Source organism: Platichthys flesus, chromosome 6, assembly GCF_949316205.1.
Source record: "Platichthys flesus chromosome 6, fPlaFle2.1, whole genome shotgun sequence".
Classification (NCBI taxonomy): Eukaryota; Metazoa; Chordata; class Actinopteri; order Pleuronectiformes; family Pleuronectidae; genus Platichthys; species Platichthys flesus.
Genome location: NC_084950.1, coordinates 20125259 through 20143606, shown reverse-complemented (window position 1 = coordinate 20143606; position 18348 = coordinate 20125259). Strand labels below are relative to the sequence as shown.

At 41.0% G+C, this 18348-nt stretch overlaps 1 protein-coding gene across 1 annotated transcript; it reads left to right on the top strand.

The window, feature by feature from the left end:
- Positions 1-299: 299 nt before the first annotated feature.
- Positions 300-17720, top strand: acanb (aggrecan b). The gene is made up of 19 exons (XM_062389009.1): positions 300-342; positions 5342-5420; positions 6150-6533; positions 6946-7120; positions 7362-7489; positions 7586-7879; positions 7994-8248; positions 8698-8872; positions 9013-9140; positions 9259-9552; positions 10614-10724; positions 10881-10988; positions 11403-12506; positions 12642-12746; positions 12883-13041; positions 13705-13787; positions 13963-14107; positions 14535-14717; positions 15463-17720. The coding sequence occupies exons 2-19, from the start codon at positions 5348-5350 to the stop codon at positions 15552-15554; spliced, it is 3996 nt and encodes a 1331-aa protein (XP_062244993.1). The 5' UTR covers positions 300-342; positions 5342-5347; the 3' UTR covers positions 15555-17720.
- The last annotated feature ends 628 nt before the right edge of the window (positions 17721-18348 follow it).

Sequence of the window (18348 nt, the reverse complement as noted above, 5' to 3'; positions counted from 1 at the left end):
GTAGTTACCACACTCGCTCTGAGTGTGTGGCAACACCAAGCATAATTTAAACCAGAGTGACCAATAACTGTAGAAACACTGGGATAATTAGATCCTTTCTTCCCTCTCCAGTTTTTCGCTGGTTCTGCATTCTGATATTGGAGGCTGTTTGTATGACCTCACCAACTGGCAAGAGAGGAACACATCTCTCTCTCTCTCTCTCTCTCTCTCTCTTTCCCTCCCCCTCTGTCCAACATCTAAATGTGCAGCGGAGTTTGAATAAAGCTTCTTTCTGCTCTCCTACCCAGGCAGGAGTGAGAGGCCCGTGGAGTCGCTGGCACTGGGAGCTTTGGAGCATTAACGGTACGTTTACAACTCACCACTGGAGGAATACTGTGACTGGGTTTCAGGGGGAAACTTTGACTCTTCTTCAGCCTTTGCTTGGGTGGACAGGAATTGATTCAGGTACTTTGTCAAACTAAAGGTAACTTATGGAAAATTCTTGAAAAGTGCTGTTCCCTGGGAAGTTACCTGTTAACAAATGGAAGTCAGGTTTGATGTATTCTGACTGTTTTGTGGGCATTTTATCATATAGGACATTGGTTCCCAAACTGGGGCATGTGTACCCCTAGGGGGACGCGAAGTGGTTCAGGGGGTACGCGGGCAAATAGTTGATGTGCGTTTTGCATAGCTCACCATCTTTTGTGTCCTATCGCATGTGCTGCGGGGGGTACTTAGCTGGAGATCGAATGTCTGATGGGGTACGGGACTGTAAAAAGTTTGCGATCCACTGGTATAGGAGATTTACTTGGATTCTAAGTATGGCAGCATTGATTTAATGAAGCGAATCCACTTTGTTCGCAACTAATTGTTAATGTTTGATTTGTTGGTCAAATTTCCCATCACTATAACTATGCCAGGGAGAGTAACCTTGGTGATTTTCAGATGTGCAGTAGAATGAGTCTTAAATAAGAGGAGTTGAGGTAAAACATGGAAATGATTCCATATTCACAGGGTCAGTTTTTCTGGATGCCTTCTCTGGATAATTAGTGGCATGAATGGCACGGCATGACAATACAAATGATAAATCAGTGTCTGAATTCAATGTGTTTGTACAAGACAACTGATCAGATAATGACAATACTCTCATTTATTGATCGTTTGTTCACAATATTTTTGATCAGTAAAACGGTAAAATATGCAACGTTTGTCAGTGGTTGCATACAACATGTCCCATAACTCTCAAACCACTCAGCGAGGGGTTTTAATCTTTTTTCTGAATGATCTTTTGAGGCGTGGAAAGGTCAAACTATCCAGCAATGTGAAAAATATTTTCTATGATTCTTTTTACTTTCTTGCATCATAATCATCTAACAACCCTGCTAGATTTATCTCACGACCCCTTGTGTAGGTTCAACACTTAGTAGAGAGATTGGAGAGAGATCTGGCATCCTTCCTTAATTGAAAAGGAGGGAAAATAATGATTTTCATTTTGATTCTCAGGTGTCAGTCAAAGCAAATAACTAAAATATCTTTGAGAATTAACTCTCAAGTGAGAGCTTAAATAGGCTTGTTGCATCAATCAGTGTGTGTGTTTGTGTGTGTGTGTGTGTGTGTGTGTGTCTACTTGTGCATGTTTGATACATTTAACTGAGTAATGCTGATCATGGATGTCTCCAGCCGTAGTCTGCTGAGTAAGTTAGAAGACATGTACTGTACTAATGATCCCATTAGCATCTATGAATATGATTTTTCCTCTCCACCCATCTGACTGTACAAGTGTCGTCCGTGTGTGTTCTTAAATACAGGCCTTACAGTGTGTGTCAGTGCTCATATATGTACACACACTCTCTCTTTACCAGGGGCATCAGGCGTGCACTCCCACACATCCCCTTGGTGATCCATGAGTGTTGGTCTGTGTTCCTGTGTGTGTGTCTGTATCAATGTCGACTCTGTTCTGGTGCTCAGGGACTTTGGAGGGTTGCAGGAGAGTGGGTGGAGGGGGGAGTTAGTGAGGTGATGGTTGTGGTAAAGGGTAGAGGGGGCTCCCCTGGATGCCTGCCTTGTGTTTACCTTGGCAGGGTTGTACCCCTCCAAGACCCTGCCCCTGTCCGTTGCTGGAACAAACCAAGGCCTTATTGCTGTCCTCCTCAGCTGGGAGCGGAACATACCACAGCGACCGAACAGGGGAGCTGCAGCCATCCCACTGAACTAAATGGGCACACTGTGGAGCAAGGGCTGATTGGCTTGACCTGCCCTGGCGTGGCTTGCTCACGAATGCTGGTGCACATCACGAAGTGGCCACAGTTTAAATGATGAATTAAAGAGAGCCGAGCATCTGCTCAATGATTGGATAGAGAGCGACAAGGAGGTTTTGGTTGGCTTGATTCGAGAAACGGGGGATGCTTTTCCAGGCGTTCTGTGTGTATCAGGACTGTGTGAGCAGAGTTTGATTGACTGCCAGATTTTTACTGTCTTTATCCCTTTTTGGTGAGGCCCAGTGAAAGTAGGGCTTTTTAGGCAAGGTCACGGCAAGAAAATATACCTTTTCATAAACAGTGACATATACGAATTTAACCAATTATTATAGAATTATTTTAACTTTTATTGCTGGAAAATTTCATGTTTGGCTGAAAAGCAGAGTTTCACTGCACTTTCTGGTTGAAATTTTGTAATCTCTCAACACCCAGTATAACTAATGGCTGGTTCACTGGTCAGTATTCAAGTAAAATCAGGATTGAATAAAATTATATCCAGTTGCAATTCACTGAAGATAAACTTTATATATTCATTTTGTTGGCTGCACATTTAGATATTGATTGCCTCTATTTCGAAACACATTATGTCAAGACATTTGTCACATAGCTGAAATAGTTTCATGTTGCACAAATGTTGACATTTCATATCATTTTAAATTCATAAACCTAAGGTTGCAGCACTTCCATCAATCATCCAAAGAGAAGTCCAAAACTGAAGATCCAGAGATGACTTGCATTCCACTGGCAGTGGCTCAAAACTAAAAAGCTAATAGACAGATTTGTTGTAATTCTCGAATTTCTTAACATCCAAAATCAATGCCCAACAATTCCGGTGTAATCAGAAATAACTTATATAATTGAGAGTAATCTGGAAAAGGCAAAAAAAATCAGGAATTATCAGCAAGTTACAATAATGATAATACAAATATTACAGGATTCCAAGGTGGATTTCTCTTCGTGTCTAAACATACTTTGCAGTATTTTATGTTTCCTCTTGAACTGGTTCAACATTCACGCTCAGGCACATCTTACACAGCAGCGCAAATATTAGTCCTACTGTACTGTGTGCTGGATCTGTGGAACTCTAAGAATGTTAGCAGCCCACACACACACAAACACATATGAATGTGGCTATAACAATGTAACCATGTAGAAACAGTTTGTATCCATATTATCAGCTTGTCTGAATTACATAAACCTGTATGAAAGACAACATACAATTAAACCTTGACTGATTGATTTTGTGTTAAATAAAAAACACGTTGATGGTGAGTTTTCTTGCTGAATTGGAGGGGTTGGTGAATAGCTCCTTTGGACCTTCACCACCTTGGCCTGCCAACCTCAGTTCAGTAACTGCAAATGCTCTACAACTGTGAGCTTCAGGCTTATTGGTTCAAAAGGTCTCTCTGTGGCTGTTAGGAATGAACTGCAGCCCGCCCCAGGTCTCATGAACGCCTCACAATGAGCGTTCAGTGGGGACTTCAGCAATGGTTTGGAGTGTTTGACGGTTCTGCACGTCACAGCAGTGGAAAGTTGAGAGAAAATAAGCAATGTGGTTATCTGGGTTTGAAAGTTGTGGGTTTGTGATATTGAAACTTTTTGCTTTCATGTTGCCAGACTCTGATGATAGTTTGAGGAAGGATTTGACAAACAAATCCTTCAGAGGCAGCATTTGGACTATAGAAGCTGAATCAATTACACATTTTTTGATGTTGGCAACCACATTAGCAGCTCTGTGACACATTTATGCTGCAAGTAAGAAAAGACACGTGACCATTTCCAATGATGTAACCATCACTGCCAAAATTCTTCCAATGCGTCCTTTACAAGAGCAAAATGAATAAACAGCAACAAAAGAAAACAAATATCTTCGAGCAAAACAGTGGTGGTGCACACGTAGAAGATTCCGACGAAGATGTCAAGAGAGTTTGTGGTGACTAGAGCTGATACCATTGTTGATGTGCTGTAAACAAAACACGTGATTTCCTCAGCAGAATTATTACCTCACCTCCTGCCTCTGACATGTCTGACAATGATGTCATGTTTGGTAATTTGAACTAAACATAATCGTACGTGTGTATCTGTATGTTGGCCCTGTGATACGTTGCTGACCTGTCCAGGGTGTTGTACGTTAGAGCACAACTGGCTAATAGGAATGTTGTTGGTTTTGCCGTTATTTGGTCAAAAGCTAATGCATTCAGCAAATTTAAATTCTGATATGGATAAAATTAAAGAAAGTGAGGGGATGAGGATTGAGACTCTGGATGGGTACCATAGATACCTGTACAAGACTCCACTAAAATTAACACAACAGCTCTAAAAGTATTTAATTGTGCATAAAAGCTGTGGACTGACAGACACGACACAGCAGACAATGACATTTACATTTCAGTGCAGGTTTTTACTATTTTTTGGAAGGATCCTCAGTCTCAGTCAGAGTGGATAGCACAGACCACCCTGTATGTATTTAAATTTATACAAATCGTGTTATATTTGACAGCAGCATATAGCATTACCCTGTATGCATGCAGTGTAAATATACTGTCAACACAGAAACAAAGACTCACTGTGCCCACTCAAACCAACACCCACACCCACACACACACACACACACACACACACACACACACATAAACACACACAAACAAAAAACACTAGGACAGTTAGTACGCTGGAAAATCTAAACCTCACTTCAACAGCCATTTTGCATTAACAAATGGAAAAGCATTTCAGGTGAATGAATCATACTTCGCCCTTTCTCTGCCTGAACTTATTTTAGCATTAAAGACATTTCCTGTGCCCAGAGACAGAGAGGGGCTTTCATTCCTCTCCAAGTATGTATGATATTTCCAAATGATACAAGAGACCCTTGACGCCCTATTTGTTTTAGCTAACGAGGTTGACGTAATCACCAAATGCGCTGGAAACCACAGATAATGAATGTTAAAAAACTTGGATAGAGAGAACTTAGGCATAAATAAATCATTCATTCATTCAGACATTCGCTTCAGTGTTCATTCAATGAGCATTTCTGGTGAAGATAGGTTAGAAAATTTGTTTCAGTTTAAAAAAAAGTTTGACTTGATTCCACTGTTTTTTTTTAGGTAACGATGACCCCATTGCTTCTGCTGTGTGTGTCCCTGCCCCTCATCCAGGCAACAATATCATTTGACAATCATGATGGTAAGTTGAAAAATTAAATGACCACTCATTGCATTTGATTGTGTTATTAAACTAAGTCTTTGCCTTCTCATCTGTTTGTAAAAATTAGCAACTTCTCTCCAGATGCCTTGGAAACAATATGATAATATAAGATAAAGATAAGATGTACCTTTATTGATCGTCCATAGGGGAAATTCAAAAAATTGACAGAGCAACACAAGGAAGTAGCAGCGCACGGGGAAATGTACTAAGAAGTAATTATAAGCATTAAGACAGAATCTAGAACAAATTAGATGAAAATAGAAAAACTCCATACAATAATATTATTATTAAATATAAAAGTTGTGTAATTTGAAGACATTGAGAAACTAATATCAAGACTTGTCATACTCGTATTCATCAGTCCGGTCTTTTTTGTTCCTTCCTTAATTTTAGCATAGACTATTCAAAGCCATAGATGTTTGAAATAAATATTTAAGTTTTCTTCAGTTGGTAGAACAAATCATCCATATTTAGTAGCCTTGTTTGTAAGTACTTCAATCATTAGTTTGTGAATGTGTTTGTAGGTCACACTAAAATCCTGCTTTGTCCTACTAAGGCTTAGAAGTCCAACAAATGATTTAGCTTTTTATATAGAATGTGCTACAGCCCATGTGACTGAGACTTTGCCAAAAGATACACCTTCACCATGTGTTAGGTTGTATCCTCATCAAAAAATTTGAAATAAACCTTGGAATAACATTTTCACAGACATGGACGGCACATTGCGTGTCAGCATTCCGATGGAGGTGCCTCTCCGTCCTCTGATGGGTGCGAAGGTAGTGGTACCCTGCTACTTCCAGGACAACACCGTCAGTGACCCTGGAGCCCCAACCATTGCCCCACTCTCCCACCGCATCAAATGGTCCTATGTCACCAAGGAGAAAGTTACCACCATTCTGGTGGCATCAGAGGGAAAGGTTCAGGTGGAGACAGAGTATTTGGACAGAGTGACGATGGTCAACTATCCCCTGGTGCCCACTGACGCCTCTCTGGAGATAACAGAGCTGAGGTCCAAAGACTCTGGCACTTACCGCTGCGAGGTGATGCACGGTATCGAGGATAACTACGACTCCGTGGACATCCTGGTTCAGGGTATGCTACAGAAAGATAAAGAATTTTATTCACTTTAATTCACAAACATGAAAGTAGTATTTTTTATCACTTTTTGTCCAGACTGAAAGTAAGCTAAATTCCAGTGTGTTTTCCAGTCCAAGCATTGCAAAATATTTCGACCAATTCTAGATTTTACTCACAGAAAATTATCTTTATGAACTTGTACAACAAAATAAGTAATCTTACACAGCCATATGTTTATCTGTTGATTAAGATAATCTGTAGAATACCTCTGAAGATAAGGCTAAAATAACCTTTGAATTTTCTAAAATCCATCCATCGAGATCAACTGGCTGTATATTCAAACCCCCCACCTCTGGAAAGATTTGGCAAAATGGCAAATATTTTAAAACAGTTCTTCTGTCCTCTGCTCACTCTCTGTATCTCACAGGTATTGTGTTCCACTACCGAGCCATCACCACCCGCTATACCCTGACATTTGAGAAGGCCAAGGCAGCCTGTATCCAAAACGGTGCCACTATCGCCACTCCAGCCCAGCTCTTGGCTGCTTACGATGATGGATACCACCAGTGTGATGCTGGATGGCTCTCTGATCAAACTGTTAGGTAGTCTTCACCTCTCCAGCTACTTAACTACTTATTCATTCAGGGTCACTGTGGACAGTTTGCAGTCAAAGAAATTCACACTCACATATGGGGAAACCAGCTGACCTGTTCAGAGAAAAGCTACACAAACACAAGAGGAAATAGAAAAGAATAAAAAAATGAATGTGATTGCAGACTTTAAGGTAAAAAGTGTTATGTCTTTGAGTAAGGTTTAACTAACCTGGCCTCTTAATCTTTTAAGATACCCAATCCATGAGCCCCGCGAACGTTGCTTTGGAGACAAGGAGAACTTCCCAGGTGTGAGAACCTATGGAGTGAGAGATGTCAACGAGACCTATGACGTGTATTGTTTTGCCGAGAAGATATCAGGTACTCATCAAACAAGGCCCACGTGAAACCTCTATAATGTACTCACCACTGCTCCCTGTCATGTAAACCTGTTTGTCTGCACGTCTCTCCTCCCAGGCAGAGTCTTCTACTCAATGTCTGTGGAGAAGTTTACTTTCTACGAAGCAGGAGATCAGTGTGCCAAACTTGGCGCTCGGCTCGCTACCACTGGAGAACTCTACCTGGCTTGGAAAGCTGGCATGGATGTGTGTAACGCTGGCTGGCTGGCCGACAGGAGCGTGCGCTACCCAATTAACATCGCCAGGCCTCAGTGTGGAGGGGGACTTCTGGGTGTGAGAACTGTCTACCTTTTCCCAAACCAGACTGGATACCCCTACCCAGACTCTCGTTACGATGCCATCTGCTTCCAAGGTAAATCCTTTAGGGGAAATAGGTATTTGGTCATTACTATATTGAATTTCTCGATTAAGTTTCTGACTAATGAGGCAAGAAAACATGTCAGTCATTACAATCTGGTTTCTTCAGATGGTCTGGGTGAAGACGTCATGCCTTTAAGGACCACGCCTTTTCCAGACATCATCCAAATGACACCCGCCCCTGGGGTGTACCCAGGCCTGTCTCCCTCACCTGGGGGTGAAGAGATCAGGGGCACAGTAGTGGACACGCTCTCCCCACTGCCCATCCCCCCCAGTGTGATAGACACATACACCAAAGTGACTCCTGGTGTGCGTGTGCCTGGACTTGAGCTGACAGGCCTAGATGCTGCCATGGCTCCCACAGGTGAGTGGGTTTTGTGTTCGATAACAAAATCCTTGTAATATTTTCTGTCTTTTTAGCGTAGGAAAAAAATGAGCAGTACAAGAAAAGTTTACAACTACGAAAAGAGTAGTTGTAATGGAAATTTGGCTCTGGTATTAGAATAGATTTCTAGATACTTAATCCTTAAAATGGGCTTTTGGATTGAGATTGCCAAATTGAACCATTCAAGGTACTTGGTGGCCAAAATAGGAGAATAAAAATCAAATGCACGCCCACAGCCCGTTTATTGACAGACCCATTATTTCTGTTGAATAAATGACCACAATCTGCATCAGGGAATGTGCATAAATATGTAAGTAAACTGGTAAAGCTTAGCAAAAAATGAGAAATAAAATACTGTCAGATAAAACAAGACAACATGTCTCTAAGTCACCACCAACTTTCTTATTTCTCTCCATCGCTTTTCCCAGGTGTGGTGTTCCACTATCGACCCATCACTGGTCGGTACACTTTGACCTTTTTGGAGGCTCACCAGGCTTGCAAGAGTATTGGTGCGGTCATTGCCAGTCCTCTGCAGCTGCAGGCAGCATTCGAGAAAGGCCTTCACCAATGTGATGCAGGCTGGCTCCGTGATCAGACTGTCAGGTGGGACAGATCAATAGACTTCAGGGAATAACATCTAGAACGTGGAACTGGAAAAAGTTCCATTTTGTATATTAAAGTCAATCTCTAAAGGAATATACGACAACACAAAGCCTTAACATGATATCTTCTTTTATTACCAGGTATCCAATTGTGTCACCCAGAGATAACTGTGCAGGTAATCTGCCACATCTTCCAGGAGTAAGGTCCTATGGCCTGAGGCCAGCCAACGAAAATTATGATGTATTTTGTTACGTGGAACGTTTGCAAGGTGAGCAGCATTAACCGTTCACACACCCTACAGCAATTGTCAGTTATTATTTTAATATGTATCGTATCTGACCTGTTTGGACTCTTATGGATGCTGCTAAATACTCATTCTCTCTCAGGTGAGGTCTTCTTCACCAGTGACTATGACAGCTTCTCCTATGATGAGGCCGTCCAGCACTGTCAGAAACTGAACACCAGTCTGGCCACCACCGGGCAGCTGTACGCTGCCTGGAACCAAGGACTTGACAAGTGCCGTCCCGGCTGGCTGATGGACCGCAGTGTCCGTTACCCCATCACAACCCCCAGGTCCCACTGTGGAGGCGGACATGTGGGGGTTCAGATCATCTACGCATACCCCAACCAGACAGGATTCCCTGATGAGCACTCGCGTTATGACGCATACTGTTTCAAAGGTAAGGATGGATTATTTCATATTCAAGATATTATTAAGATTATTAACTCGTGTTTAGTGCTAAAAAGTGCTAAATTGATACAGAGAAGCCTTTCATTAGTCTGACGATTTCTGGATATTGAAGTTTTGCTATGTATGGGTATTAAAGCATACACATTCAATCAGAGTTGTTATTGGACCAGCGTCTCACTACCCAACAAAAACTTCAACAGGTACAATGCATATATACTGGTTGTTTATATTATACAGTAAAATTAAATAGATCTTACACACATATAAAACATATTTGCATACATTGTGGTTACCAAACGACAAATTCATCAAATGATTTATATAATCATACGCAATACCACTATATTACTTTTCATTATTAAATTGCACATACTGTACACACACATAGGCTATACATATGTATACACCCATATGTGTACACCGATAGATGCACAGACATAATAACATACACACATAACTTCAAATCACTCGCTGATCTCCATTATGGCAACAACGTTCATAGAATCATTTTCTTTTTGTTAATTTGTCTACTAAGTAAAAGCTCAATGTTTGATTTGTTGCTGCAATGCTTTATACCGAATGGAATTAAAGAGCTTATATTTTGAAAAGTTCTGAATATTGATCTGAAAAATGTGTTGATTGCTTAACAGACCTGTGAAAAACCCTCTGCTCCTTCTCCACTTAATGCTGCTCTCTACTTTAAATGTATCCCCGCATCGCTGATTGACATAATTTTTACAAAAAGTGTTGGGAAAATGGATGGGAAAATTTGCCAGATTAAGTAGAACAATTGTGAACTTAACAATGCCCAACATTGGTGTTAACCAACCTCAGTTTTAAACCATTTTAAATAGAATAACACATTGCAACATTAAACGTGTAGTTAATAAAGGTGAAGTTGCTTTGACAGAGTTTGGATACATCAGACAAAAATGTTACCAGCCATTTCTGTAATGTGACTTATTATTTACTTAACATAATAATTTTCACAATGATATGATGATGTCTGACTTAACGAGTGGTATTTATCCTATTTTGTCTGTTCTTCAGGTGAATTCCCAGTTGATCAAGGTGAAATTGAAACAAGTGTGAATATGACAATAGTGACAGTGGATATTATCAATAAGACAACAGCTACAATTGATCACCTTGCACCAACTGGTAAGACATATTCAGTCAATATAATTTTTTACTGTAATATTAGTCAATGTGCTTGGTTCTAATGACCAAACTACTTTGTTATTTAACATTATCATTGTAAGTCAGTTATTTTTCTTTTTACTAAGTTAGTATTAACACCTCTGTGTTTGTTTTCAGGTGAAACTACTGTAGTCTACAATGAAACGGAATACAGTGTAAATATTACTGAAATAGAGGAATTTATCAACCAGACAACCATCATAACTCACCAAGTTGTTCCTCCTGGTAAGACGTCCAGAGACATGTAAATGAAATTGTCTTTACTATCCTTGTTAATGGCTTGAAATCATTGAAATGTATGTTTTTTCTGTAAAAATGACAAAAGTAATGAAACAATTCAGCTTCTAATAACAAATATTAGGTGTTATAAATTGGAATTATTGCCACGTTATTGTTAAGGACAGCTTTTTAAGTTACCAGGTGGTGAGAACCCCTGTTAATTGTTTTGCCACCTAACGTTTTACCTTCTGGAAAATGTTGTGGAAAAGAGGCTACCAATAATTATCATATTATGTTTGAAGTGACCGTATGTGCACTGGAGCACCAACCTCTGTCCAACATATCTCTTTGTTAAACAAGACAAACTAAAGTACAATAGCTAATGTGTCCTTTTTACCATATTCTGAATGTGTCCTGCAGTGATGGCCACGGTACCTCCAGTCATTGTTGATGTGTCAGGCTCAGGTTCCGCTGACCACTCAGCCAGCGGCGAGACTTCAGGGGACTCTGGCATCTCCAGTGCCAGTGGTGACGCCTCTGGTTCAGGACGAGACATTACCTACAGCGGACACACTGAAGTCTTCTCTGGAGACCAGTCAGCCTCTGGAGATCCCCAAGAGGCAGGAAGGGGAAGCGCAGACACCTTCTCTTCTGGAGAACTGGGTAGTGCGTCTGCATCTGGAGAGATGATTGATGGACAACAATCTGGCTCTGGACCATCAGGATCAGGTTTTGCCAGTGGCAGTGGGGACATCAGTGGCAGTGGAGGCATCAGTGGCAGTGGAGGAGACTTGATGATCATCATGGTTGATGGCAAGATGGTGGAGGTTTCAAAAACACACAGACCCGATGAACAGTTGTTAGGCAAGGAGGGCATCATGATAATCGAATCAAGTGCATCCGGATCAGGAAGTGTCTCTGGGTCGGGCTCTGGTGGATTTTCTGGCATCTCATTTCTTGACCACAGTGCCATTGACTTAACAGTTCAGCCATCAGGTGAACAGGAGGTTTCTGGATATCGACCTTTTGGTTCAGGGTTCCACAGTGGCTTTTCCAGTGGTTTTCCTTCTGGTGTTTCAGCCAGCGGCTCTGCCTCTGGAGATGCTTTCCAGCACGGTGATGATGTCATTTATGTAACAGACGATGAGATGATTGAAGTTACCGTATCTCCACTGGAGCGCCAACCTCAGCAGGGCCGGGGGGTGGTGGAGGTTAGCGGGGCAGGAAGTGGGTCAGCGATGCACCATGAATTCAGCGGCGCTTTGGAGCAAAGCTTGCATTTCTCAGGAAGCGGAGTCCCTCATGAGAAACCAACGACTGAGCAGCTTTCTGTCATCCTGCCGCCTGATTCTACGATGACTTACTCAGAGAACATTGCTAGTCAATCTGGACTTGGGGAGGAAGAACGAGAAGGCCGCACTCTTTATGTTGTGACTCCAGACGCAGCCTACACCACCCCGACCACAGCACCATCAGTGTCATTAGCAACCCCTGCAGTAGTGGAGGAGCCTGATGTTGTTGAAAGTAAGTTGTTTATGTGTTGACTTTAATTCATCTGCAGTGTTGCAGTAATTCATCTGCTTTCACCATGTCATATACTTTTATATATAAACTGGATGAACTATTAAGTCTCTTTCCATTTGTTGTCGGGCTCTGTAGATCCTTGTGATCCAAACCCCTGTGGCTCAGGAACCTGTTCTGCGCAGGGAGAGATCGCTGTGTGTCAGTGTCCCAACGGCTTCACTGGTGAAGACTGCTCAACACGTGAGTCACCAACCACCACTCACTGCCAAATAGCTGAAAAAACTAACTTTTATTGGAATAAACTACAGAGATTCAACCTTTTTTCATTCATTTGTGGCCATATTTTGTGTTCAAATGTGTATGTTTGTGTGTGTAGCGTTGCAGGGATGTGCTGAAGGCTGGTTGGAGTTCCGTGGCAGCTGTTACCTGCACTTTGCAGAGAGATATACCTGGACTGAGGCCGAGCAGCGCTGCCAGGTGCTCAATGCTAACTTGGTCAGCATCAATTCTCAAGAGGAGCAGGAGTTTGTCAACTGTGAGTAGCTGTTTGAGAGACAACCACTGATCTCCAGCGTTGGTATTGATTCCCAATTTTGATTTCGCTTTAGTCTCTGAGGACAATTTATTTTAAGCCTAATTGTAGCCAAGAAAAACGAGTTTAGTTTTGATCAAGGAAATGTTTGTGTCATTTAATAATCTAGAGATACTCAAAGGAAAGGGATGCAATAAGGTTCCCCCAACCATAGGTCAACACACGATGTTGCTAGGTAGCCTAGGTATCAACTTGAAGGCCTTTAGACTGACTCTAGACGTGACTTGACTCTAGACATGACCTTGATAATTAGATATATTTATATGTATATATATTGTGAAAATCCAGAGGAAGATTTAAATTGTACCAACTACATATTTATTATAAAAGGCAATACACCAATATGTAGAAAACAGATAAATCAACTTCGGACAATGGTAGCAGGAGATATTGTTTTACTAATTAGGAGCCAGGCTACAGTATCCATTCATCATACTATCATTCAATTTGTATTGGCTGAACGAACATATCGTGACATAATTGTTTTCAAAGGTTAGTTTCAATTACGTTTTAGTCTCGCTGTCATCATGAGAAAAGGTAGCATAATTCCTGGGGATGACATGTTTGATTGGTGCTGAAGATAAGATCTCTGTCTTTGTGAAACAGCCAATGGTCAGGACTACCAGTGGATCGGGCTCAATGACAAAGATGTGCAGAATGAGTTCCGCTGGACAGACAGAAGCCCTCTGGTGAGTGTGGCTGGAGCTTGTTGTTCATAGTCTGTTAAATTTTGTTCAGTGGAGGTTGAACTTCTACCACTACCGTTTGAGGTTTACTCATTTCTTTATTGCCTTTACACACATATTAAGTATTTGCTTAACAAGTGATTTAAGTGCTCATTCACTGAAATATTACAATGTTCAGACCTTCGTGAACTGGAGGCCAAACCAGCCCGATAACTACTTCAACTCTGAGGAGAATTGTGTGGTGATGATCTGGCATGAGGGCGGACAGTGGAATGACGTGCCCTGCAACTACCACCTTCCCTTCACCTGCAAGACTGGACCAGGTAGGCTTACTGGGTTGGAACATGTGTCGAACCAAGACATTGTCTACACTACTGTATGATTTTAGGGTAGAAGAACCATTATATAACCGCCATTGATGTTGTTTCTGGCAAATGCCCATGACACAAAGCATGAGTGGGCATGCGTGAGGTAAACTGTAATGTCTAAATTCCCAAATTCTCTGGTTTACATTGCACACGTGGTTACACAGAAGTCTTTGGAAGGCGTTTGTCAAATCTCTTTTTAGCGCCCTGTTTACATGTGGACGAGAGGCTTAAATGCACAGGAAAAGGTTTATCCACATTAGTTTGGGCAAAGCGCACAGGGCCATGGCACAAAACTAAATCTTAATGGGGTCATGGGACAAAAATTAACCAGTGACCTCTATCCAGACAATCCATAACCCTCACCTGTCATTCAATGTTGCAGTAATGTGTGGAGCTCCCCCTGACGTGGAACATGGCCGGCCAATGGGCAGCAGCAGAGACCGCTACCCTGTCAACTCTATAGTCCGCTACCACTGTGATGCAGGCTATACACAGCGCCACCTGCCTGTCATCCGCTGTATGCCAGATGGACAGTGGGGGGAACCACAAGTGGAATGTACAGATGGTGAGGTTTGCACGCTGTGAAACATGAAATATGAATTTAAAATCTACAATGACAAAATTTTGTATCTTAGAAACTAAAGCACATCAGTGTAAGCAACACCACAGCTGAACTTAACAGAAAACAAAACAACAAAAAAATACCTGATACACTGTAAAATGAAGAAAAAAAAACAATATAAGCAAAATTATATATTATAACTAGAATGGCCCTCTACCAGTCCCCTTCAATTCAATCAAGCTACAAAAAAATTTCCTGTATTCATAAATATCGGTCTCAACACATTTATTGTAAACCCACACACATACGCAATGCCTGCTAAAAGCAAATTTAGGTTGTCTAGCTTTGAGCAACAACTCCTGTGACAGCACACACTAGATGGCATTATTAGTCATGTTCAACTCTTAATGTAGATTATTTTTTATAAATTCTGCAATAATGTGATATTAACCATATAAACCACATTAGTGTGAAGTATCTATTTAATGTTGGGGACTTCAACCCTTCCATCCTTTGAAAGGTTTTCATATCCAAGCACCTTAAGGACCAAAATCTCCCTGAAATTACCTGGGGATTAAACCTTAGAAAAAAATGTAAATGCATGAAACTAAGAATCAGTGCGCCAGGGGTAATATTTGCAGCAAAGACAGTTCTGTGCATATCAAACGGGTCCTTAAGCCACTTCAGGGTAATTAAAGTCCTTCAGTTTACATGAATTCATCAGTATGCGTACCTTTTCCCTCCTCAGCCGGCGCCAACAGCAACAGGCTACACAAAAGATCCCTCAGGAGAAGAAGTAAAGCAGTCAGCAGCCAACAGGAAAAGAGGAAGCTGCTCTGAGCAGGACTGAAAGGACATACAACAGAGAGCCACAAAGAACCCCTTTTGCAAAGAAGTATGGACACCAATGCAAATGCCCAACCAAAAAGATAACATTCTCCTCTTATGTATATACACACACTTAAGCACATTTAGACATTGACAGGTGTTTTGGATGTTTGAGTGTCACTCTGCACCTTCTGAAGGCAGTTTCTTCTTCGTATTTATAGCATCTAATTTATAGCTTTGATCCAGTATTCTCAAGCATCATTAATGCACAAGTAGACATTTGTCTGCAATCCCTTACCAGCCCTGCACACGAGGTGAGGTTGATTAAACACTGTCAAACAGTGAAAGAAGAGTGACACACACAAGGTCTAAAACAGTCCAACAAAAGTGTTTTCAATTGCAGCTGGATTCTCTGACACATTGTTACATAGACTTTAGCAATTCTTAGGATATTTCTAGATCTGTGTTTGTTAGCATTTCTTCCTTTTTCTTTTATTGGGTCGTAGAACTACAACTTTGTGCTTTAGACTGGTTAGAATTCAAATAACTTAAAGTATCTTACATTGCAGGTCCAGACAATGATTCTCAAACTTTTTGGTTGTGATTCCTGAAATGACAGCAATGAGTTTTGCTTAACTTGAATCATCACGAGTCTCTTATCCTAACAGCAACTCAAGATTGTATAAAAGCACAGTCACAGCAGATGAGAAGTGCATTCAAATGATATTGGTGTGGTAGAAATAGATTTTTTTTAAACCATTAAAGTATATTTCAGGAGACAAATTTTAGTTTTTTGTCACAACCTCATGTTTGAGAACCGCTGTGCTATGACACCAACACAGCAGTATCAGACGTACTGTCATGATTGTGCTGTTCCATTTTATGATGAATAAAAAGTTCAATATGTGATTAAAGTCACTGCAACAAACCTGGAGTGAAACAGTCAGCACTCAAGCACTTTGGGGATTCATCAGTCACTCTGTGCTAATCATTTGAATCCAGTGCACCTTAAATAGTAATACAAATTAAAATAAAAAAAAAAATCACCTGTAGCTGACACACGGCAAGGAAATTACACTAAGTTAACAAGTGAGATATATAGTAGGACACTGAACTGGTGCAAAACTCCACCTCATTAGGTCGTTTCAAGTTGCAAATCATTTAATTTTTACATTTGCAACTCAAGAGCAATCCATCATCTATGTCAGCACTATCTGCTTTCAGAATAATATTTTTATTAGATCAAGGGTTTGCAGAATAATGAGTATCCATCCGTCCATTTTCTGTACCGCTTATCCACTGAGGGTCACGGAGGGGAGCTGGAGCCAATCCCAGCTCACGTTAGGTGAGGGGTGGGGTGCACTCAGGACAGGTCGTCAGCGAATCACAGAGCTTGAATGATGAGCTCCTCACTGTAAATATTCTCACAACTTTCTGAACAGCAGGATCTGTCGATAACTTGCACAGAGCAAACAGTTTAATTCATTAATTCATCATTGTTGATTTGTTCACATGTGACAACACAACTGGATTTTATATTTAAGCCTTATATGCCTTTGTGGAGGTGTCTGGTTGTGTTTGGTGTGACTGATCAAGAGACAAGTACTTGACAAATGACATTTTAGGGAAAAGGAGCTGTGAAAGCGGTGGCGTGTGTTTAAAATGATGACAAAGGAGATGGAGAAGGGGCTAAGACAAGGGAGAGGAGGTTATAAATGTTGACCATGACCTTTTAAAGGTCAAGATTAGCTTCAACTTGGAGAGCAGACACTTGTGTCCATGTCTGACTTCTCACAGACCAACTCAGAAAACACTGAAACAGCAATTCACACTCATAATTCAGTGAACATACAACCAAATGTTGACTTAAATCAGTGAATTTGATCATCTGCCACAAAGTAAAAGTGTATTGTTGCTCCAATATTTGTAAAATTTTTTGGTTTGTGCAAATTTCAGCATGAAGTCAACATGTGCTGTAACGGTGAGGGTATTTCGAAATTAAAACTGTTTGATTATGGGATCTCCTGATTCAACAGAATAAAATGCTTTTTGACAGAAAACCTAAAACGTGTGTAATGTTGATGTCACCTCTGTTGTGATTTTGTGCTGATCCCGAATCCTGATGTGAACATACAGTATACATGTACTGTGCTGGGCCAAATAAAACTTGGAATTATCTGTTTCTGAAATTATTGTCCTGTAGTGAGCAAGACTATAATTCATCACTCCTTAGCTACTTGGTATCAAGCATTACAGAATGGTATATTAGCTGACATATGGAAATCACATTTTTCTCAGCTCTCTGGAAACACCATCTTTGCTTGGAGCAGTTTAATTTGAGGGAAAATCTCAGAGCCAGAGGAACAAACCTGGTATTTAGTTTGGTTTGCACCTTCCTGTGGAAGCCAGCCGGGAAAAAAACACACAGTAAATAGCACCTTTATCAGCCTCTACAGTGACTACCTTCATCACTACACTGTGTGTATGTGTGTTTCTGTGTGTGTGTGTGCATAACAGGAATACCAGCCCTGCATGTATATTAGTACATATGTGGTCTTGTGTGTATATACGTCTCTGTGGTGTGTTTGTGCAGTCATAATGTCAATCCTCTGTATATTAATCCAATGTGTATGTGGCAGTGTGTGTAGGACTGTAAATCACTGTGTGTGTTAATGTGTGTGTGTGTCCACTCATGTTTGGCCAACAGGTGTAAATAGGATGTTTATAAAACTTGCAGGCCATATAATCACTGGGACGTCTGTTTGCATGCGGAAGCAGGAGGGCGCAGCGACGTGTTTGACTCCAC